Here is a 25,444-nt window from a genome sequence, read left to right as displayed (position 1 = left end):
AAAGAGTATGGATTCCTGCAGTCACGAAAGCTTCAAATCAAGAATGTGTATGATGTATATACTTTGTGGCATTGTCTCAACCGGTACTTTTTAAGCAATTACACTAATTTTAGTTTTACCGAGGCAAGGCCCACACTGAGATATATTCCATATTGCGATCCGGCTAACACAAATGAAGCTCAACGAGGTGGCTTGTCATGTGGACATTTATAGCAGCAGCCAAATACCTCTAAACGCTTGGTTCTCGAACATTCGTCAAGACGTATCGTCAGGATAAGATTGGTTTTTTGCGGCTGCAAGCTTTATAGGCTTTCTTTTTAAATCCTTTATATTAAGTTCGCTTGCGTGCTTGCTTGCTTGCTTACGACCGTGCAAATCTTTCGGTCGTTTTTTAACCCACTTCCCGTGATCCAATCGAGCTGACATTTTGCACACAGACTCGTTGTGCGAGACAATTAATGTTCGTGAAATTTTTTTCCAAAATTGTACACTTTTTAGGGAAAACAAATTAAATATTTAATTACCAATTGTTTAATACTGGCAGACAATCATCTGACACATAGGTGGCAGCCATCTCAAGCCAGAGGACGAGAGGACTCTCGCCGCCACGCATATAAAGGATTTATAGTGAAAAACTTTGTTTTTACGGGTTATACTTATTACAGCGTACTGTTTAACTAACTTCCACTCGAGGTGTTTAATTGTCACTGGCCATGCAACGCGAGATTTGTCTGTGTGTGCGTACGAACAGGAAGAATTCTGATTTTGACCACTAATGCGTAACACTTGACACATTTGAACCGTATCTTAACTGGAGGCTGAAGTAAGACATGAATTGAGACATTCCGACTGAAGTGAGGAGAAATTTGAGTGCATTTAAATATTGCCAACATTTTCAGTCTTCGCAGGAAATAGGACGACGATTTTAGAGAAGTGGGTTTTTTGCAAGGAATAGAGGACTTTAGACAATTGCCCAGCTAACGTTAAATCGATTCGCTCCGGGCTAAGGTAATTCATATATATTAAATTACAAGCGATGAAGATGTATACGTAGACCAAATGTATGAAGCAGTTAACCAGCTTCTAAATGACAGAGCACACTTCGTCATAAAAAGGCGAGACTACAATGCAAGGGTTAAGGGTAATCAGAGCCGCGATGAGAGGATGATTCTTACATTTGGCATCAGGAGGGAGAACGAAAGGAGATGGATTGTGAAATCGTAATTTCACGAGGTATGGAAACTTTGTGGGGTTATCTTCGTCCAGTATGGATAGACCGTGGCTGACGATGTGTAATTAGGGGTGCAACGAATATTCACTTTTCCATTAAAATTTGGTAAAGTCCTGGCATTGTTAGTATTGGTATTTGGTAGAATTTTATCGAGAGAAGAAAGATGCAAAGCCGAATATATCGCATTGAGCATCGTTGGCCACCTTAATAATGTGACCATTGGGGGGGGGGGGGGGGAGGATCACGGGGGGCATGGGAAAGAGGTACAAACATTGCTCACCATGAGCTGTGTACTTTGAACTTCTTTCGCGCCGTACGTAGCCAACCATGCACTTCAGAAGTGCTGGGGACGGGACAGCAAACTAAATACACAAAGCAGTTGTAAAGATTTTTAAAAAATCTAGATTAAGATAAAAGTGCATGGCTCCTATGGCTTCCTGATATCGGAAGAAAGAAGGCCGCAAAGGCGCATCTGAAAGTGCGCGATGTGGTGACCACCGTCTTTGTTTGACAGCTAGCCAAAAGCCGCGTAGCTGCGAGGATGACCGGAGTTCGCGTGATGGTTTATGCTCCCAGACGAGCTCATGGTAAAGGAGACGGAGACAATACACAGGCATGGAGAGAGATGAGACAGATGGTGAGGGAGAAACAAGGACAGGTGAGAGACAAGAATAAGACAGTGTAAATACAGACACGTGGGGTGGGGAGGGGAATATATACAAATAGGGAGGCGCAAAATCAGAGTGAGACGGACATTGTGATAGAGATGAAGGAAGCCATATGGAGATGGAGAGCAAAAAAACAAGAGACAGACGCGAGATGCATAAGGAGACCATTTTTATGAAAAAAACATTAAACAAATTGCTATTTTAGCTTTGGAATAAAATTTGCTGAACATCTTGTGATAATATTTTTGTCAGACGAGAAAGTTGTTTTCGGTGCACCCCAAGTTATATCAGTATTGTTTGGAAAACACTCCTCAAGCCATGGTGCAGAAAACATGATTTGTACCATCTTTTCTCACCTGCCGGCTTTTCCCACTACAGAGAAGCGTCTTGCAGTGATATTTAACCCCCCCCTCCTCAGATTGTAAATGTTGTGGATTTGCTCTCCACACCGGTGTGCTGTTCGAGTAACGAATTGGTACGTTCTGTTTACGTGACAAACCTTGCTAATTGGCTGTGTCGGGTGGTGGCGGGTTTAAAGACATATTTACCCGATCCAACCCAAAAAACCTCTTATTACGGATGGTATTGGTCGCGACAGCTTACTGGGTGTTAAACTGTATATAAGGTTAATGCACCCCGCAGCGTTTACCAGGGGCGGTTGTGGGGCCTGAACGGGCCAACCTCTACAACAAGCTGCCATCAATGCCACCGCTTGGCCATGTCACCGCCCCATGCAGATGAGAAGAGTCGTTTCTACGAGTAACCCTGTACTTTCCTCTTAACAGGAATTTCAGCCTCACTTGAGTTTCACGGCTCAGGATAATTTGACTCGGACTTGGGGGTCAATTATATTTACAAGCAGTGGTTGCCGTTGGGGGTGCTACAACGGTTAACGCATCACACTTTTAATCATGAAACGTGTTTAAATGTTCTCGTCAATAGTGATCATAATAAAACATTTGAAATAACTAGTGATTATTTTTAAACATGTCTGTAAATAAATAAAAATCTCATTTGCGTGCATTTGACCTTTTGGAGAGTACAAAATTTTCCCCCGTGAGTAAAGCGGTGTCGTGTCCGTGCTTGTTGTCGAGTGTAAGGTGTACATGGGCAATCTAGGAACCAGGGCTGCTAAGGCAGAATTGTAGCAAGCGTTTGGATACTATGGCGCGCTGCGTCACGTGTGGGTGGCCCCTAATCCGCCTACCGTTGCCTTTGTAGAATATGAGGACACAAGGGACGCAGAGGACACAGTGCGGGGACTGGATGGGAGGTGAGTCGAACTGCTCTTGCCCTCACCGCACGCTGGGGCAACCCACAAACGCACTGCACTCGCACCTCCCGATTAGCACGGTTGGCTACGTACAGGGCGGAAGAAGTTCATCATACAGGCCTCTGTAAGAGGGCTGCTACAACATGGCAGGACTAGAAAAAAAAGGTAACTTTGGTGCGACCTGCAATTGCTTGCTCACGCCACTGCTTGCAGAAGGGTCTCCGCGAGAGCGAACTCGACAGGGTCTTTGGTCTACTCTTCCACGTTGACCAGACGTGTTGCTTTAATTTGGCTTTTGTGCCTGAAGTGACACTGCGACATGACATGATGCTGGTGTTGTTGACATGTTTTCATTTGAAGTGTGACGATCTTTTCCCCTGATAGGCAGGGGGGCTGCATTCTCTAGCTATGATGTAGGCGCTTAAAATGCAGAAACCCCGACTGGAATAGAATGCCATAATGTGTGGTCCTACTTGTGCCATTTGTGAAACAACGGATTGTAACCCTTCGACGTCTTTTTTCGGGCTGTGCTGTGTTGGCATCTGTGACCAACGTTTCTCTCACCACGTTGCTGGGAGATTTTTCAGGAACCGAATATTTCACAGTCATCATTGAATAGAATTCGGTTCCTCAAGAAGGGTCCGGCACGTGGAGATAAATGTCTTGGCGTCGTGCCGAACTACATGGGGGTACTAGCCGAAAATAGCCGAAAATATGTAAGGAAGAGCGTCATCACAGCGTGAGCACAAAAAACCCCAGCAGTTGTAGTAGTTAGCATCATCACGATCCATGATGGGCAGATAGCCCGTAGGTGTCCACTACACAATAGTTTATTCTTGGTTCTTTCGGTAAAGTCACGTAAAGGGAAATAAAAAAATAAAACAATACATTTTTTTATTATTTCCCTTCTACGTGACTTTACCGAAAGAACCAAGAAGATGAATCCCTGCAGTCACGAAAGCTTTAAATCGAAATTAATAGTTTGTTTCCGCTCTCTGTCTGCTGTGCCAATATGCTCAATTAACACCACATCTTTCTGGCACCAATCTCTTATGTCGTCGTCAAGCTATTCTCTGGTAGGCCTTCCTTTCATTGTTTTTTACACGCTTTTATTTAACTCGCTTCGTCTGTTGTATCCACAAAAAAGAAATCTTGTAACTCAATTTTACACACTTCCCAATGTTCCATCGACTGCAAACTTAGGTATAGGTGTGTCATACTGATGACAACACGATATTCTATCATAAAGAATCCAAAACATATATTTTTTTACTTTTTACGCGCTTTTATTTAACTTACCCTGTGTGGTGTCGTATCCAAAAATCTTGTAACTCAATTTCAACCGTATTCCCAATGTCGTATCGACTGCAAACTTGGTATAGGTGTGTCATACTGATGACAACACTATATTCTATCATTAAAATTTAAAAATATACATTTTTAAACAATCTTTTTTACGGCTCTAATTGTCGACGCTCAACTCACGTTGGCTGTAAATCACCACGGTTCCTTACGTCACGGCAAGCCTCGGGGAGCCACGCCGAGGGGTGGGGGATGTGGAAGGAGGGGAGGGGCGATGGGGGAAGGGGTCAGGGGGAGGGTCAGCTCGGACAGTACATTTCATTAAAGCGTGTTTAAAATTTTTATTTTAAATATTTTTTTATTCTAAACAACAAAATGCTTTTAATTATCCTGTTGTCCATCCTGCACGTGTGTAGTGCCAGTTTCCTTCTCAGTACTGCCTGCATCAGTAGCCGAGTCAATGAACACTTCATGCAACCTCAGTTGTATGGGTCGGTTGACGTTTTGACATTTAATACGGAGACAGATGTGTGTCACAGTGGAAGAGTCGTGTTTATAGTGTACGTGTGTATGTTGAACTTCTTTCGCACCGTACGTAGCCATACATGCTAATCGGACTTTTATTTTGAATTGGCCAAACATGACTCGAATTGCTGAGTCTTTCCAGGATGAATGCGTAAAAAAAAACAAGTTAAACCGTTGAGGAGAAAGTGAATGGTGAATGAAAATTGAGTGCTGGGCTGGATTACTTTTCAAGCTGTCCACGCATAAAGTATTGGGGGCCTGTTTGCCAAGAGTATAGGTTACTAGGAGATAGAGTTGAGCAGTAAAATGTTATGGTTGGTTAATGGCATGCCTTGTTCCACATTTATCTTTTGCCAACAACAGGTTTGTATGGCCATCTCTGTTTAAACAGATGAATTAGCACACCATTCTTTGTGTTTTAAAATAAATAGAAACTCTTAGACAGTGAAGGTTTCTCTCAGGATACGTAGAAAAACATTGGTAATTTTTATTATCCCACCTTAAGTCAGCCTTTTAGAAGTAATAAGAATACTTTGTTAGACTGAGAAAACCCATCCGAGTTGTCTTGGTGGCTTTGCTGGTTTTTACTGGATTTGCCGTGTGTTGTCCTTCCCCTGCACCTCTGATTAGCACGGTTGACAGCGTACGGTGTGAAAGAAGTTAATACATACGTACGTTGAGCGTGAGCTGTACCTGACCAACAACAAGCAAGAGGCAAGCGAGTATCGCACACTTTGCGTTTATAAGGCAATTACCCAAAGATCTGCACTTTTATCATATTTATTAGTGCCGTTACATAATCCCAAAAAGTCTGCCGGACGTGTCTGTTCACGATTCCTTGATTTCATACGCAACTTCAGTTAAAAAATAATTTCACGTAGCTGCTCCCAAGTTATGAAACCAACCCTGTTGTCTTCTGTTTGGATTACCACTCTGCTATCACTCTAACTCTTTTAAACATTAATTATTGAGGTTTCAAACAATACAAATGCGATTATACGGAATTGTTTCGTAAGATCATTTGTTTTTTATTCACTTTCAATTTTTTTTATTTTATATCTTGTTTATTAACTATTGCTGCTGTGTCTTATCTGCCTGCCGAGTCACCCTTGAAAAAAATCTATATGGCTCAATGGGTCATTTACTCAGATAATAAACATCGGATTCTGATAGTCCTTCGAAGATGATGCGCGTCTGCGCTTGACTAATCCAAGGCAGTGTCCCTGTCTCTGTTGGCCAGCCCTGGCCCAGCGGTGGAGATGCTTTATTCCTCTGGTGGAGGGGGGGACAGTCTTATTGTACAACCACCGTGGGAGTCCCCACAAAGTGGTGCAGTGAGAAGTCTCCAATGCGTTATTGACCTCGGAGAAGTGATGGTTTGAATAACCACATGTTCAATTCCACAGCAACGGCCTTGGGGCAATGGGACACAGAACCGTATGATTACAGCGCATTAACATAAGGATCATTTGGGGCTTTTATCATTAATAAATGTTCTTGCCCAGCAAGTTCGGTGCGATACGCATTTGATCGCTGTGTCCGAAGTCAAGTTTATCCTGGTTAAGCGTGTGGCAACTCAAGAGACCGGGACAGTCTCAAAAGCCCCCAATGATCCTTGTCAACACCTTTTGATCATGAGGTTCTGTGTCCCATTGCTTCCAATGCCATTACTGTGGAATTGGAACATGTTGGGTTTCAAACTGCATTAAGCACATTGGATGAGAAGCAACTGTGCCCATAATCTGTCTGAAGAACAGTGCACAGGTGTACTGTATACAGGAGTAGTTTATACACTAGTACTGTATATAGGAGTAGTTTATACAGTAGTTCTATACGACAGCACAAGTAGATCAGTGCTGTTTGCAATTGAGACTCGGCTGGTGCCACCACTTGGCAACGTCCTGAAGCGCACGGCAAAATGCCGGATGGCTTTTGGGACTTTTTTTTGGATACGTGAAGGAAGATTTTCTATTGCCGTCTATGACAGATGCCGGTTAATGGAGCATTGCAAATGCTAAAGTCCTGGATAGCAAAGAGTTTTTCTGAAATTGCATTGTGTAATTTCGCATATCTGACAAGCAGTCCTGTAAGGAAGACCTGGGGAAAATGTACCGACAAATCAAATACAAGTGCAAGGGTAGCGAAGTAATGCACAACTGGATCAAAAGTATGAAAAGCAACACATGCAAAAATCTTCAGTGAAATTTGCTTGGGTCTGGCACGATCCCTTGCACGTCTTTTGCACTTTCAGTAACGTGGCATTGCTTTTTATGGCCCCCTCTCCAGGTTGCTCTGTGGGTCTCGCGTAAGCGTGGAGATGTCCAACGGCGTGAGCCGGCGCTCGCGCTTTGGCCGCCCGCCGGCACGCCGCCCCTTTGACCCGACGGACCGCTGCTACCAGTGTGGCGAGCGCGGCCACTACGCCTACGACTGCCACCTGTACGGACGGCGCAAGCGAGGCGGCAGGTGGGGCGCTCTCTCTCTCCCGCGTGTGGGCACTCAAGCGTCTTGTCAGCACCAGCACTCACCTGCATGTGTCTGTGTGTGAACGAGGGCGTGCACGTGTGTGAGTGTGTATTTGAATGAGCGTGTGTGTGTGCGCGCGCACGTGTTTGAAAAATCTAATGTGAGAATGTTAGGTTTTGCTGCCGTTATAAATACCACGTAGTGTACGCTATAAAACCAGGCACCCCCTTAATTGAGATTTCTGTGGGGTTGCCCTAATCGAGGTTGCATGGAAACATGAAACCAATCGCTTGCAAGTGTTTGTACTTCGAACAAAAACTCAACATGTGATTGTATGTGGGTGAAAAATATACAGGAGGGTGACGATGTGATGATTCGGAGCAAGCGTTCAGTCAGGCGCTCAGTATCTATTGGGTAAGGCCCATTGAGCCAAGAAGCTCTTTTTCAATTTGTCGCCTCTGGTGGCAGCTACTGTCAATGATTTTGAAGTACAACTTAGTCTCGAATCTAAATTCATTCTTCTGTAAAAACCATTATTGGGCCAGTGTGTCGGCCAACACTCCAATTAATGTTAGAGATCTGGTTGGATTATGCAGGGATGAGAGCATTGATGTTGAGTGAGATAACCCACCTGCTCGAGCAAACAGGGGATGAACAGGAGTGAGTACAGCAAGTGTAATTCTGAAAAGCTGTTCTCTGGATATTCTAGTTCCTCCCATACACCAACACACGGAAAGAAAAAAAATCTCAAGCGGGATCCGCTGGACAGACATCTTGAATCATCACTGATTTAGAACACATTTCAGTCAAACACTTGCACGAGATTGTTTCTCTGCCTCTTCCTCCTCTGCCCATTGGCGTACTCTTTAAGTCTGCAGGTGCCTTTTGGGCAAAGTTGGTTGCACGCGCAGCATCGCAGTGATGTGAACTTGGTGAACTAATGGAGGTTCTTAGCATCCAGCCATCGAGAGCGGCACAAGTTTTTTTAAAATCTATCATGCTGAGATGTTGTGTGTCAGACAGAGCCACGGGCGTTGTGGGGGGGATGAGGGCAGGGTCAGTATAGCAAGTAGGTTTGGCGACCTATCTGTTTCCCTCGTATGTGAGGGTTTTTTCTGTGAGCAATCCGGTCTCCATTCGCACTCAAAATTCCTCGATAAGAGGCAAAATATCATGAGCCAGCACCCTCCCGAAAGCGTCTTGAGACTCGGTCAGGCTTATCCTCAATGAATGGTGCATTTGTAACAGTCATATAATCGATTGCCCACTCAGGCTATTAACTGATTATTGATTCTTTCGATACTCCTTTACTAGATTGTGTAATCGATTCCAGTTCAATTCTAGCAATGAAGGAATCACAGCGCGTGCTTCAATGTGATAGCCCGTTGCGTACAGTTTATAAAACTAACAGCCCTCTCTATAATCCACTGCTGGATGGACGCCTCGCCATACTCTTATCGGTCATGTTGTGTGTGTCTGACCATACTTCTTAACACGCTGATCAGTGTGAGTTAGTGAAGGTCGCAATCGTTTTTGTTCGGCCATTGTCCATCTACGCCATGAAAACTAAATTGAACAGCCCCAAGTGTTCACCAGGTTTGTGACATCACAGTCATGTTGTGCTCCTGCAGTTTGCAAGGATATTGATTAGTTTTGTGGGTGGGTATGAATTGGTAATTGATGAGTAAGATCTGCAGACACACAAGTTGCCACTTTTGTTTATGATTTTAAAATGACGCTGTAAAGGCGGCGACGCTTCGGAGCCTCTGGCGCTGCAATTATTGTGCGTCTTAACGATTTGTTGATTAAGATTGATTCTTACGTTCACTTCACAGGTGGAATTGTCTGCCTAATAATTGATTAATTCCAATTTGTGCAAATTTTATTTATATTTGCGACAAACCAGCTGGAAAGAACAAGACAATGCATGAGTTACACGTTACAACCAACTAAAATTGTTACACGCAGATTGTAACGATGTACTCCATCGCCACAGTGCATGAGTAGCAAATCATTTCATGCATAACAGTTATGTCGGTTACATTTGTCCATTTAGTAAATGAAGCTTGTGTTTCTGCAGATTTCAAAAAATTCTAAAGATTGAGTGGTTATGTTTCTTCTTGGTGCTGCTTAAACATGTGTTACATTTCTGTCTTTTCATATGTATTGATTTTGTATGTCAGTGGGTTTCAACTCCTAATCTGTGGACCACAAATAAGTCTGCCAGTCAATTGATCCGTTCACACGGCGAATAAAGATAGCCTTGGAAATCTGGACTGGAGTATTATGGTCTGTCAACTGGAGTTTGAGAGTCACTGTTTTTTCCAAATTGTATGTAATTTGGAACTGAAACTCCACCCTAATGTACTGAATGAGACCAACTTAATTTTTCAGTTTGCATCTTCAACCTTTGAATTAAATGTGATTTGCTGATGAACCAGTAATGCGTTTTAAATGTCTACACCAGGTACCTTTTGGCTTATGGGCTCCAATCGGTTCCTCATTTTCATCATGAGAGTGGAATTTCATTCATATATTATTGAGTATGACGTTTTAGTTAGTTGGTAAATTATATATATATTTAAAATGTTTCCTTTTAACCCCACATTTGATGCTAATGTGAATATCCATTAATGTAAACTTTTGTAGAAAATTAATGTTTAAAAATTGTAGTGACACCACTTAAACAGTATCCTTGCTAGGGTTTAACTCTAGTGACAAACAAATGAGTGTTTATCATGACGCTAACTGCATTTCTTTTGAGTGCCATGTTTTGAACCGTGCTGTCAATGTTAATTATGCTGCTGGTCCAAACTTCCAGGTTGAGTGCGTCGCGTGTGATCGTCACGATTAAACGACGTCTAGGCGAATCGGGCCTGTCAGACCAAGCAGCGAGCGAGCGAGACAAAGCGATCGATTGCACGAGCCCAAAGAGATGATGAGGATGATGATGGTGGTGGTGGTGGGGATGATGAGGCCGCTGATGTGACCTGCCCGATTGACAAGACGTGACGGGTGATCCTTCCCGAGTAAAGTCTAATCTAAAGCTGCGGCGGGCGGTCAAGCCTGTGGTCCGAGAGCGAGTTGGCGCTCGGTGTGAGCGCGTGGCGGTTGAGGGGGGTGAGACTCGGCGACTGGGCCTCCTAGAGAACCCCGCGCCCGGCACAAAATCGAGAAATCGAAGGCCGTCCCATCGCTCGATTGAAGACGCCTAGAAACGTTGGACCGTCCATTAAGCCCCGACCCACTAGACCTTCTAGACTCGCTGCAGTGACCGTCGCCTGGTGTGCTGTTCGAAAAAGGTTGCTCTACTTAATAACATTTACAAATAACTTATCTTTTTTGCTGTAATATTTCTTCTGTTTAAAAGAAAAAGTATACATACCAAAAATGGTTGTGCTGCACATAGACTTGCGCATGCACGCAATTCACAGTTACACCTCTGGCATCGCAGCTCTATATGCTGCGTTATTTAAAATCACACACAAACAGACACATCTGCAATTTTTGTTAAATGCATAAGTACCGAGTAATACTAATTCTTCACATAGCTGCCTCTGTCGCTTGCATGCACACACACACACACAATTTCTCCTGCACAGCCCTGCAGGCTAAATTTAACCAATGCTGTAATTGCCATGCTTTTGGAGGCAGCTGCTGCAGCATCCCTTGCAAGACCGCCAGACAATTTTTTACATTCTTAAAGTGTTGTGCATTTCTGGGTACGTGATAACTAGACGTGCAATCGGAGCGACTTTTTTCTGTTTAAAGTTATTGTCCTGCCTATTCCTCCGTCTGATGAGGCTTGTCATTTCTGATTTTGAGCTTTACCTGTATATATACACACACACACATACGTTGAAGAGTTATTTTAATTAGCTTTCAAATTGGCTGTTATTCTCCACTATTGAACATTGAGATTGTAAACATTTGGAGAGATTGGAGTGGATAACGCGTTGCGGGAACCCTCTTGCCGTCGCCCTGTTCGATTATTGTTTCAGTAGTGGCAGGGTAAAGCTTAGGAGGCTCCTAATGGTCGTGCCAGAGCCAGACTGCTATCAGAAAGTGGGTCGTATCAACCCCAGAAGCGTGATCGGGTGATAACCGCTCACAGAGCAGCGCAATCCCCCATGTGAGAGAATGGCACACAGAAGCGGATGTTACAGAGCTACCTCTGAGGTGCCTTCAAGTGAGCTCTTGTCCACACAGTAGGGGTGCAGTACTTTCCCACCTGCCCTGCCACTGGGGGGAACGTTTAATGCACGACAGTCAAACCAATAATGATCTCGCGACCTGACCTCGACAAGAGAGTCAAGCAGCTCTACCAGAGCGCCACCTGGCTGGGTAGTTCCTCTTTACCCATTATGAGAGAGGTGGGGGGGGGCGGCGGTGAATGGATTTCTCAGCGAGGCAGATGACCGTTGGCGATTTGCTGACGCGAGAGGCCCTGGCGGCCGGGCAAAGCGAGGGCTGCTGCTGCTGCCGCCGCCGCTGCCGCCACTGTCGTTGCTGCTGCTGCTCGTGTGTTGATGTTGAGAGTTATCGTGGCTCACGCTCTAACCGGAGTCCTCCCCCCGCGTGTGCGACGGCGCGCAGGAGCCACTCGCGCTCCCGCTCGCGCTCGCGCTCCCGTTCCCGCTCCCGCTCGCGAACTCGCTCGCGCTCCCACTCCCGAGGACGGCGCTACTCCCGCTCTCGCAGCCGGTCCCCGCGCAGGTACGAAAGCTCCCTGCGCCCACACGTGACCTGGGTGGGAGAGGTGCCCTCTGCAAGGGGTCCCCACTGGCTGAGAGACCCTTGCAGTGAAATAATTGACTTTGTACTCTTGAACACACACGTGCGAAATTAGTGCGGCTTAAATTTGTATCTTATCGAGATTTATCCAGCGCTTTTAGCGAGGCACTTTACAGCAATTATAAAATTGCACATAGCACGATTTGAAAATTCGAATTGGGTTATTGTAAGTGGCGGTGTAGTTTTTCTACAGTTAAAACAAGAGGGATTGATGAGGAGGGGTTGGGATAGGTCTGGTCATAGCTGGAGTGGTGCAACAGAATGCTGGGGGGGCTGAAAATCAATTGAGCGTCATTACATTTGGAAGACAAAGGGGGTCGGGAGAGGGACAGGAGCCATTAGGGAGGGCGCCGGGACCGTGAGCGAGTTTAAGTAACTGAGAATTACCGTTTGTGAGCCGTTTTGAAGTGGTAGGGCCTCAGGTGTGAGGTGAGTTGTTGGTTCCCCCACCCCTGCGGGGTTTAGTTCGTAGACTGCACGCCACGTTGCCGCTCGCTAGTGAACGTATGCCGCGTGTAGTTGCGGTGTATGTTATGGGAAATGTAATTTATTCATCTGTGACTCAGTCCATAAATCGCAGCACTCACTCAAGCAGTTTTTCATCGTAAGGCGTTTTGCGAGTTCATTATCACCGCATGGAATCAGGGACCTATGTTATTGGTGACAAGCGGTGTACGGTCCATGAACTTTGACTTAGGGGAAATCTTGACCGAAAAAGCTCCCCATGCTAATATTATGCGGGTTTTAAAAGTATCCGAGCACTTTGACTATTTTCTTGGTTCTTTCGGTAAAGTCACAGAGAAGGGAAATAATAAAATAATAGCAATTAAACATAATAAAATAAAATTCTCACGACGTTTCGGCCACTTCGCAAGAGCCCTGTTCTTCACCTGAGGACGGCTGCTTGTGTTGTGGCCGAAACGTCGTGAGAATTTTATTTGATGTTTTATTTGTATTATTTTATTATTTCCCTTCTACGTGACTTTACCGAAAGAACAAAGAAGATGAATCCCTGCAGTCACAAAAGCTTTAAATCGAAACTTTCACCATTGCTCTTGATATTTTGACATTAGAGTCGGGATCGGTTTTGTTTTAACAATGAACATCAACATTTGGGATACATTTATGTTCATTATGGGTGTGGACTTTATCCAGCATTAAGTCTGTAGTGGTGGCAAGTTGGCTCAGTGGGCCCTAATACAACTCCTGTCGTGATCCATCGAATGAAATAGATCCTTACTCCGAAGATACGTGCATAAAATAGTGCGTGTAAGAATTGATTAGGATGTATTTAAATTATTTTCAAATGTACCTTTAGGCTATTGGAACAAACGAGACAGACCGTAGGAGACGATACCTACAAGACATCAAATCGGTGGGTCGGGAGGTGAATAGTTCTAGGGTAGTGTTGTTAACATTGTGTATTTTGCATTGCTCGTAACCATTATGTGACACTGGTAGCACATGTGGAATGTAATTTTAAACTTGTGTATCACTAAAAGTGTTATTACACCTATGTCAGTCGGGTGATGTGCCTTCTGGATCCGTTTTTTTTCACTCCGCATTAAGCGGGCAACCTGGGGACCAGTTTCCACATCTCTTGAGTCTCGTCAGCCGGGTGTGGCCTGTTAAATGCTGCCGGGTTGCTTGGTAGAACCATTTCCTAGTTTAGTATTTTCTGTAGCGCAGTGTTCTTCATTGCAAGGCCCGCGGGCCACTGGCGTCCCCTGGTGGCCTTTTGTGCGGCCCCCGACAATAGACAAATGTGAAAACACCCGCCATCATCATCGTCGTGCTGCTGTGAAACCCCCCCAATGGTTTCAAATGTGTGGCGGCCCTCACACTGATGATCTCTTAGCGGAAAAAGTGCCCACCCGCCTTAGAAAATTAGTGGAAAAAAAAAATTAAAATAAAGAATAAAATAGAAATAACTAAATTAAATCACGACGTTTCAGAAGCAACACAAGCTTCCGTCATCAGGTGAGACAACCACAGCAAAAAACTAAATTACTGTAGTGGGCACTACAGTAATTATATTTTTTGCTGTTTTTTTTTACTATTGTGCCCACTACAGTGATTTTGTTTTTTGCTGTGGTTGTCCCACCTGATGACGGAAGCTTGTGTTGCTTCCGAAACGTCGTGATTTAATTTAGTTCTATTTTATTCTTTATTTTTATTCTTATTTTATTTTCACCTATGTGACTTTACCGAAAGAACCAAAGAGTAAAGAACACTGCTTTCGGGTGAGGTTGTGTGTCAGCGACGAGCTGTAAACTGGATGTTACTTTCCTGCTGTCCACAGGTCTCGCTCGCGCTCGTACGAGCGGAGGCGAAGCAGGTGAGAACGACGCCACCTTTCACACCTCATCTCACACCACTCCTCTCAGACCTTCACACCCCGAACCCTCACCACTCTTACCCCTTCTTTTACACCTTATCCCTGAACCTTCACCAGTCTTACCGCTTCCCTTACACCTCATCCCCTAACCCTCACCACTCTCACCCCTTCTCTTACACCTCACCCCCTAACCCTCACCACTCTTAAGCCCTACTCTTAAACCAAATAAAGACAAAGATCCTCCATATAGACTTATCAGACTGCTGGGGGCAGGTGCTGTTAGCGAGCACCTATGAAGGCCAGAACGACACACGAGGGGATGGGTGGTCAGCACCGCGCCTGGCCACCTTTGTTTCCCTAGTGGTGATGTTTACTACACACCGCGCCAGATACTCATTTGAGGCCCAGAACCGATTCAGATCTCCCTAACCCTCACCGCTCATACCCCCTTCCCTTACACCTCATCCCTCTTATTTCTCACGGCTCGTACCACTCCTCTTAAACCTCACCCACCTCTCGGACCTCACCCCGCTCCCGTCACACCTCGTCATAACGAACCCTTCCCCCCACCACGTCTGGTGCCGGCGGTGGCGCAGGTCTGGCTCGGAGCGGAGGCGCTCGCGCTCGTACTCCCCCCGGCGCCGCTCGCGCTCTGCCTCCCCTCGCCGCTCACGCTCGGGGTCCCTGCGGCGACGTTCGCGCTCCCCCTCTCCCGCCCCACGCTCCAGGTCGGCCGCCCGGGGGGTGTGGTGAGAGAGGTCGGGCTGGCTTAGTCTCCCGCCACAATGGATTCCGGGTCGCTGGTTATAATCGAGATTTTTTTTTCATATCTCGGAGGGGATCCCATGAGCTGTGAAGCTTTTTGTCACTGATGGCCAGAAGGGGGGCAGCGAGTTTACGCGGTCGACTGGGAAGTTGGGGGATGCACGTGACTGTACGTACTGTTGAACTTCTTTTGCACCATACGCAGCCAACTGTGCTAATTGAAGCTGCTGTACAAGGACACCACAAATAGGCACGGCGAGAGGGATACCTAATAATTGTGGTCAGACCATGGATTGATTTGGCTTCGTTTTTCACTCGCTGTATTCTAGTTCGCTGGTAGGCCAGGACAGTATGTGGTACGTGACTTGGTCGACATCGGCACAGCGAGAGGTTTACTGGATGTCGCGTGCTGGGCACGGGATTATTTTCCTGATCACTAACCAATATAAACTAAACTAAAAACTAAATCTTTTATTTTACCAGGCAAGGGGCAACTAAGCATACAGATCTCTTTCAGAAGCGACCTGGTTATCACAAATGATAGCTCAACGAAGTGGCTTTTGTGGAAATGTATAGCAGTCAAATACTCTTTAACACGTGTTTCTAAATGTGGAGGGAAAAAACCGGAGCACCCTTAGAAAAATCCACGCGACAAAGGAGAGAACATGCAAACTCCAAATAATACAACAGGCGTCAGGGTCAGGATTGAACCCACGACCTCCTGTATACCAGGCGAGGTACTTAACATCTCGCCTGGTATACAATATTTTATTCAAGAAATCGGTTCTTTTTGTCTTATTTTTGGCATGAATGACCAACGTTTGAACTCAGATTGAATCCCAGGGGGTCCAAATTGCCAGCTCGGTGCTGCGGCACATGGATTTTGTTTGCGCAGCCGGCTTCATGGGTGGCAGGGTGGCATTGATAACCCTTGTACCTCAGCAAGAAGGTGCCTGGGTTCGATTCCCGACCCGGGCCCCTTTCTGTGTGGAGTTGGTATATTCTCCCGCTGTTGTGTGCATGGATTTCCTCCCGTAGTAAAAAAAAAAACACACAATGCATCTGGTATTGGCCAAACATGCCAATGCTAAATATTACCTTAAAGCACTCAATTGGGATCACACACAGCAACATCGACCCCTACTGCTAAAACCTGGCAGGGACCCTCCTTAAAGTCTTGAGACTCAGTAAGGTGTTTCTGTGTAGACTTCCTGGGTAGACGAGCTTAACAATAATAAAATGGTCTTCATGAAGCATGCGATGTTTGGAAGTAATCGTAAAGCACGCTGTCTATCGCTACCCCTCACCCTCCACCGCTTTGTCATTACAGCCGCTCCATGTCCCACCGCAGCGCCAGCGGCCGCAAGGACCTGGACTGATTTCGCTGGCAATGAGGAGGAGGAGGGAGAGATACGATCACAAAAGATAACTGAGCAGCCCTGCCCACTGCCCGACAGCACAGCCACTACTGCGCTCGCACGTACACACGCACACACACGCGCTCGTCACCACCGCACGTAGCACCGCAACCAGTCTTTGCTCCTTTAATTTCCCCAACTCCTCTTGCCGCATTTGACCACCGCACAGCTGCAGAGGGTCCGTGATAAGGCCTCGGTAACAGGACAGCCCCGCCTGGGTCTCTTCTATCCCTCTTTTTTTTTCCACCGCACGACCGAACTGTGCCAGGGCCGTGCTCGTGGTTTTTTTTCAACTGCCAGGACCAGAGCCGCGCTGCTGACAGTCGCCCGTGTCCCCTCCCGCAGGTGCGCCCACTTTTGCAACGTACAATGAAAATGGTCTCCTCTGTGTCCTCAACCCACCGAGACAGATTTAATTGAGTTTCATGCTTTGGTTTCATGGCTCTGTTTGGCAAATAGCCAGTGGAAATGTACCCGTCATCCTGGGGGCCAGTGGAAAAGAGAGGTATCAGGAGAGAAGTCCTTAATAGTCATGTTTGACCAATTCCCTTATTCATGGGCACGTAACGATTCGGAGCATACTCAGCATGTTGGCGATCTTGGTCGTGGCGATATATAATGTGGCGGGGGGTGGGGCGGTCACGATTCTGGTTCAAGGATTGTTTTCTCGCTGTCTTATACCGTTTCGGTTATTATTGCCAGCCTTGTCCTGGCTTTTGCTGGTCCTCTGCTAGCTGATATCCACGTGGGCAAATTGTATAGACTGTACATAATCGGTTCAGGGGCGTGCGTCCGAGCATGATAATTGATTTTTATCCACTATTCGTTACACGCCTACATGTTAAGTTTTGTTTTAACGTGGGAGGGGAAGCTCCGTGCCCGGAGAGAGATAATTATTTCTCCCGACTGCCCAACACGCGACCGTTTGAATCCGCCGATGAGGGATTGCCAAACATCCCCAGGGTGCGACGGCGAACATCTGGGGTCCATCTCATTGCTTGCAGGGGCTCCCCCACCCTGTTGTGGAATTCGATTCCCCGTCAGATAATTGACCGCCTGACCGTCCGAAGGTAAAAAAAAAAAATTAAAACGTACCCGTTCTGCCTCGCTTTCACAGGCGGAAACCTAAATCAAGTTACGAAATGTACGGTTAGCAGATCAACCTAATTGCTATTTTAATTAGCATTGGGTTAGTGTTTTAAAAGGTGGATAATTTCACGTACAGGGTGGGAGGCAGCGCCTGGCTGCACCATTGGCCAGCACCGCGTCGTCCAAAATTCACCCACCAGAACTCCGAATCCTTCATCGACAACATCTCTCCAACACAACATTTCACGCCTGTTTGTGGATTTATACATAACTTAACATCTCTTGTACGGATGTTGAACTTCCTTTGCACCGCACGTGGCCAACTGTGCTAATCGGAGGTGCGGGGGAAGGACAACAAACTAAACTCACGTGCGCGCACGCACACGCCAATATGATTCTGGAAAATAATTAGACGTTTCTCCCCTTGGATTTTCATCAGAGTTTTAATTTGGCGTGTAAGAGTGATTGCGCCCAGATAACAATCCAGTAATGCCATAGGCAAACGAAACACTTCGAATTTTGCCGGCCGGCCCATCAGACCTACTTGCTGTACAGGCAGCACCTCATCGGCCCGGTATGTGGACGTCTCGCGCACGCATGCTCGTGATCCGCCCACCCCTTATTCGCACATCTAATCAAAACCACGCCTAGTGTGGTTATATCGGTGTACGCTGTACAGCATAGTACTTCCACGCGCTGTCAGAAATGTCATTGAAAGGGAGTTTGTGTGTGAAAATAACATGTAGTTGATTTTAGATACGAATGTGGTTTTGTATTAAATGTTATTTTGTCCTTTAGTTCCTGTGGCTTTTTTTATGGAGCTATGGGCCCACATGCGCTCTACAACGGCGGAGAAGGCAGTGCAAGCAACAACCATTGCTGCTTTACTTTCTGTGCTCTCCACGTCTCTGTACCCCCCTCCGCCTTCACCGACCTCCCCCACCGACCAGCGCAGCGAAGTGCTTCAAGGTGGAGGTGGAAAGCCCCTCATCCAGCAGTGGATTGACCAGGGCTGCGTGCGTGTACCACCTGCGCTGAGTTAACTCGACCTGCTTGGAGGCGGGCACGAGCTACCAACATCTGGATGCGTGCAAAGCGCTTGTTTGTGTTGTGTAGCAAGTAACTCGACAGGTTAAAATAATTTGTGAATACGCTAACGTGTGAAGTACTGTATGGGTCCTCAAACTCTCCGCTTTATCCAAGGCTTGTTTATACTACAATGTCGCTCTTCCTAACTTCACAGTTGAAGCGTTTGTGCAGCACAAACATTGCATCAATGCTGTAGAGGCCTCTTCACTGCTATTGCATTTTTATTAGGAATTGCAACTTGACCCATACCTAGCGGTGATGTGAGGACGCCGCTTTCTGCAAGCGATAGAGCTGCTCTCTGGCTCTGCCGCGAACACGCTCTCAGCAAATCGCGTACCTTCACGATTTCACTTTGTAAGTGAATGGAGGGCGCTGCAGATAGCGGGCTCTAAAATCTGAGGATTGCAATGCGTTGCCCAGTCTCCCGCTTAATTTTCCGTCCCGCCTTGTTATCTTTTGAGACTCTGTACAGCAACATCTAGGCTTGCCGCCCTCTCTCTCCTCGCTGACACCCCCCTCCGCCGCTCCGTTTCATTCTTTACCTCTGCCCTGACTCAAAACAAGACCGCGGCATCTGGGCTAAACGCCGTTGCTCAAAACTGAGAGCGAGAGACGAGGTGCCGGGTTGGGACCGCGAGCGTCGGAGTTGCCAAGCCGCCGTTGCCTCCCGCCCTTTCCGCGGTGGAAAGCATTTGCGGGCGCTCGGGCCAATGGCTGGTTCTTGCACTAAGAGACCTGGTGGCTCGAATGCAATTGCGCAACACGTGAAAGAGCAACGCGATCGCAATGTAACCCTGTAAATGTCATTTCAATGCGGCGTTGATCTTTTTTTTAGACGTGCAATTGTAATCGACCCCCCCCCCTCCTCCCGTGTCTGCGTGTGACCGAGCGGGACAAATGAGACACGGGTGCCCCCCCCCCCCACCTATGGCGGACAAAGCATTGCAGAGCCCGCTAAAACTGAAATTCCAGCGGGCACGAACTCTGAACCGGACAGGAGGGGGTTAAAGTGAAAAATAATGCAATAAAGCGTTGAGAACTGCCGTACTTGTGTAAAACACCGACACGCGCGAGTGTTGTACCCTTCGTGAAAGATGAAAGCTAAGAAAGGGCTTGTTTGAGAATCGGAAAGTATACCCCCCCCCCTGCCGGCCTCCCTACCTGTGCCCCTAGGCCAGAGGTCGCAAACGGGTTTTGATTCCTTACCCGTACCCGGCCGCACCAGGGTCGCAAATGGGTACCCGTACCCGGCCGGGTACGGATACCCGTTCCCTACCCATATCCGTACCCTACCCGAAATGAGTGACAAACGGCTACTCACCAGTGACTTACGGCCTACCCATACCCGCCACACCGGCCGGGTACGGGTAGCCGGGTATCGGGTAGGGTACGGGTATCGGGTACCCGGTTGCGACCTCTGCCGTAGGCAAACGTTCTGAGGCCCCGTAGCATTTGTGGCTGGGTTCGACTCGCGCACGTGTGAGCCGTGCAATGCGTCCCTCCGCTCGGTGTGGTACAATGCAATGCTGTCTCCGGGGTTCGATTGTCATCGAGAGCCGTAACTGCCACGTTTATTTTTTTGTTCGTTTTTTTTCGCTTTACCAGGCTATGCGCGGGTTTTGTATAAAATGCCTAACGTTTTGGAGCCAGTGGCTGCCACAGGTGTAATGTTGGTATTGCAAAGATTAAAATGAAGGAATTTCATAGTTAACCTTGCCACGACGACGACGACATGGGAAGCGTCAAAAGTCACTGCGTCCCCAAATTCAAATACGTTTTGGGTGGCAGTCTATTGGTGGCCCTGAGGCAGTGATGGTAATTCCACATTCCTGTGGCGAGCATCGGCCTTTCTGTAAGACATACGTTTGACATTAAGTGGTACTAATTTTACAGACCCCAGGGAGGCATGATGGGCTCGGGTGATCCCTGACCTAGATTTGAACTCCTAGCCAGAGGCGCCAACAAATTGGGGGCGAGGATGGCGGTAATTTCTGGCAAAGCACGTATGGTACACACCTGAAATTCGGCCATACATTTTCAAATACCTGGGGTTTATTTAAAGTTGTGTGTCATGGGATAAAAGCATAATCTATAGCTTCTTCCAGCACCGTGAACAGCCATAGATGTGTGCTTTGTGGTGCGATTGCCGAATGTTTTTTTTGTCTCCTGGGTCCGTCGGCTGTCGTTTGTTCGGTCATCTTAGGTGAAACCGAGTTTTTGCTGACAGCTTTCGAGTGTTTGTACTGTGACGTGAGCGGGTGATGCGGTTTACTTACGATGATTTGTTTGATGCTTCGTTTTGTTTACCCTCAATTTAATTTATATTTTTTTAAAGTCGATAATATGTTCAAATCCGCCAAAAAGTTGGCACGGATTTGAACTATTAATTACCACCCCCCCCCCCCCTCCGTTGCGTTCCTTTAATAAGATAATTAAACCATTGTAAGAAGATAACCAAGGCAGAAATTTCCGTTGGGACCTGCTGAACTCCGATCCGTTCGGTTTCGTTTTTTTGCCACCCAGCTTCAGCCTGATCAGACGTGATGCCTTTATAACTTGGTCAGCTGCTGGATTGTTGAGTGAGGTGAATAAATTTTTTATGTTTGAGCCAGTCAAAGCAGCGTTGATATTCCCAATCTCTTAAAAGCACATCGCTTGTCCTCGTTTCCACGAAAAGATTCGCTCGGGTTTGGATCGATCGTTACGGCGTTACGTGCCGATTTCACGCTGCCGTTAATTGTGCTTTGTCTGCCCCGTGTCAGTGCTTGCGTCCAGATTGTTCACCCTCTCGTGCATGGATCGTTAAGATGATAACATGAAACCGCTGCCTTGTACGGTGTGGACGAGAGGTCACTCGAATATCGAAGGGGTCTCGGAGGTAGCTCTGTGATGTGTGTCTGCTTCTGCAGACACATCTCACGACATGTATATGAAAGTGTGATTCGGTATACAATGGATTTGGGAAATAACAAAGATGTGAAAACCCAAGCTAGTTTATATTGGGTGTATTGTGAATTTTAGTCAGGATTGCCCCCCCCACAACCCCTTCCGTCAGATCTGTTGAAAGTGTTTAATCATTCACAAACAAATCTGGTCATGGTCTCTGCAGTGGACTTCATCCATCGGCCACCTTCGAATACCAGCAAGCGCCGCTTCACCCAGAGCTTCTGCCGTGGTAGCCGCCTTGGCCACCACTAGGCGGCAAACACGGAGTAAGATGATGTCCTTCAGAGGGGACTTGCACCAAAAATATTTGAGGCGTGTGCAGCAGTACGTAGCCAGCCATGGCTAATCGAAGGTGCGGGGGAAGGACAACAAACTAAAAAGTTTTCAAGAAATTAGTTTTCAATCTAGAAGATTATTTAAAAGTGCCTGGCTCACAGTGACTTCATAATATCGGAAGGAAGAGCGTTCCAGACGGCCGCAGAAGCGCACCTGAAAGTGCCAAGCGATGCGGTGACCGTCTTTGTTCGACGGTTATCCGAAATCCGCTGCGAGGTTGATTGGTGGATTGATAAAGGACTCGCAATTAGTGTTGCAAGTTAAAATCCTGCTTGTATGTATAATGAGCTTCTTTTGTGTCGGACGTAGCCAACCGCGCTAATCGAAGGTGCGGGGGAGAAGGACAACAAAACTAAAGAACAACAACAACAAGCAGTTCTCACCACGCTGACTGGCGTGGGGAAATATTGGGGCGGGGACCGTTTAGATTTTTATTTTGCATTGTTCTTTCAGAAAGCCCGAGGTGACGACAGCGGCGTCATCGTACCGGTTTTCCGTGACGTTGCGTTCAATCGCCGTCGGTTTTCTGTGGCATCGCTGAGACGAGAACGTCGGCAAGTCGTAGCGGTGCACGAGAGGGTTAATCTGGATGTTGACTCGGCAGTTACCCTGAACGAGGGGGGGATGAGCAAAGTGTGTGGAGGGGTTTTTTTTTCGTCTTCTGTGTTAATTTGCATCACTCCCGTCATTGTGTATACGTGTGGGGGTGTGATTTTTTTTTTTACTATTGAGTCGATGTTGTGATATTCGTGCAGATGACGACGATGACACCCCGTGCGTAAATAACCCGGCAGGTGAACGTGAACATGACACGACAACCCCTCGCGGCCTCCCGTTCCCCCGGACCTCGAGTGGACAAAAACGAAAACGCCACCTCGTGAATTTTTTGTGAGCGAGCTACTGACCATCTCTCCCGTTGCGTTTTCCGGTCGATGTCCCGACTTTCCACTGCGCCTGCCTGGCAGCTTACCTTAGCGAGGTGTTAACTACCTCGCCTGGTATGCAGGAGGTCTTGGGTTCGGTCCTGACCCTGAGGCCTGCTGTTTATTTGGAGTGTTCGTGTAGATTTTTCTCCGGGTCTTCAGGGTTTTCCCTACACATTTCACATCGACATCACGTGTTTTACAGTATTTGGCTGCTCTCAATGTCCACGTGATAAGCCACTCTGTTGAGCTATCTTTTGTGGCTGGGTCGCTTCTGAAAGATATCTATATAGCTCAGTGGGCCTCACCTGGTAAAATACAAAAAATGTAATAGAAATCAATAGTTTAGAAAGTGAAATCAGTTTCATTCTCATGTATGTTGAACTTCTTTCGCACGGGACGCAGCCGACCGTGTTAATTCAGTTCCATTCAGCCCATGGCTGTTTTGCAGGCTGAGTGGGTAAAAGTAAGTTTAAAGCGTATTAATTGAATCATTTGGGTACTGAATTCAGAAGCGCGCAATCTAAGGATAAAATTTTGCCTTGCAAATTCGAATTGCTGTGAAGCTCCCGGCAAATGGGGCGAAACGTCAGACATCGTACTGAACAACACGCGGTACACCCTAAAAACGCATCGGGAGAGCTGAATTTCTTTCTAATTTTCATTGTCACAAAAACCTTCCGACTATTCAAGGCATGGTGCTAAATGTACATTTAAGATACAAAAAAAAGAACGCTTCCAAGAATACACCGCAGCCGTTCTTTATACACCCTGGCGAACGCCGTGCGGTCCGCTTGCTGTTCAGCAGCTGTAGATTGGGCGGGTAACGGGGAGTCGAACCGATCCATTCCTCGCCGACACCGACCTTGACGGGAGACCGCGCGGGGACTGTCGTAGCAACGATTGCGAGCCCTCGTTTTTTTTTTTCTGGCTCGCTTTTCTTTTTTGTTGTTATATTTCGTTTTTTGTTGATGCGTTTATTGGTTTCGAAGATGTGAACGAGCCGAGGCTTTATTCTTTTTTTGAACAGCCAGAGCCTCGAATAAAGCCGAGTGATTTCACTGACGCCGAGTCGGTTGATTGAGATGCTTCTGTCACTTATTTTTCTCTCTCTCTCTTAAGTGCGCAGACATTGAAGGTGGCAGCGGGGGGGGGGGGCAGCTCAGAGCAGCGTCGCGTTCGATGAGAGGCGTCAACAGTGGCGTCATGGTGCATATACAGACGTTCTTTCAGTCCACTACTGGATGAAAGGGCCCTCTCAATGCCACGGTAGCGAGATGTTAACTACCTTGCCTGGTGTGCAGGAGGTCGTGGGTTCGATGCCGATCCTGACGCCTGCTGCTGTATATTTGGAGTCTGCACGTTCCATTTCTCCGTTGTCGCGTGAATTTTTCTCCGGGTCCTCCTGGTTTTTCCTCCACATTTAGATTTGACGTCATGCATTGAGTCGAGTATTTTTCTCGCCTGCTGTACATTTCCACGCCACGAGCCCGCTTCGTTGGGCGATCATTTGTGATAGCCAGCTACGTAGCCCAGTGGGGCCTTACCTGGTAAAATACAAAATAAAATAGGTCAGTTGATGCCGCGCGGGTTGTTGGTACATACTGCACCGCGCAGGTCAGCGTGGATATTTGTGAAGGCGGGCAGCATTGACGGCAATGGACTTGTTTCTGCACTGGCTCCTCTGTTGGCCCCCGCGTATCCCCGCAGCAGCCTACAACGACCTGCTGTAGCCATCGCAGAACCGCCAGGGATGGAGACGGTGCCGAGCAGTTCTTCGTCCAGCAGTGGATAGATAATGGTGATGGAACGTGAGCGTGTTTAAACAATACGGCTCTGGATCAGACAAGGCACTCAAAGCCTCTCGGGCAGTGGTTCTTAACTTTTACTGCAGCCTTGCCACCCCCCTCCCCACCCTTTGGTTCTCAAGCCTTAAAAAATTACAATGTTAATAAACACGCTTTGATGAAACAAAGTAGTGGTTGTACTTGCGTTGCCTGTACTTAATTTGTGCTTTCGATGATTTGCCTTCTAAAAAAAATCTGTCCCGTGTCTCGCTACCCCCCAGAAAGGGCATTTTGCACCCGCCAGGTTAAGACGAAGAAGAAGATCGATCGAGGGCCACCTGGACGGGGGGTGGAGGTGTTGGACGTGTTGGTAGGGAGCGGCTTTTGGGAGTTGTGTTGGCACGGGAGAGAGAGAGCACAGATGCTCGAGAAACAGCTGCGTGGTGGGCAGGCGCTGGACAGGGTTTTATTTGATTGAGTTGGTCACGCACAGT

The 25,444-nt window shown here is 47.0% G+C and overlaps 1 protein-coding gene across 1 annotated transcript; it reads left to right on the top strand.

Moving 5' to 3' along the window:
- The first annotated feature begins 1,772 nt into the window (after positions 1-1,772).
- On the top strand, positions 1,773-24,228 carry LOC133356335 (serine/arginine-rich splicing factor 7-like). Its single transcript, XM_061573803.1, is given in 8 exon segments — positions 1,773-1,850; positions 1,853-1,889; positions 3,121-3,172; positions 7,286-7,465; positions 12,062-12,181; positions 14,562-14,597; positions 15,194-15,325; positions 16,693-24,228. Coding segments are annotated over 8 exon segments (684 nt in total). The 3' UTR covers positions 16,742-24,228.
- Positions 24,229-25,444: the final 1,216 nt, after the last annotated feature.

Source organism: Lethenteron reissneri, chromosome 53, assembly GCF_015708825.2.
Source record: "Lethenteron reissneri isolate LAM-NWPU_2019-01 chromosome 53, ASM1570882v1, whole genome shotgun sequence".
NCBI classification, from domain to species: Eukaryota; Metazoa; Chordata; class Hyperoartia; order Petromyzontiformes; family Petromyzontidae; genus Lethenteron; species Lethenteron reissneri.
This window is presented reverse-complemented; position numbering and strand designations above follow the sequence as displayed.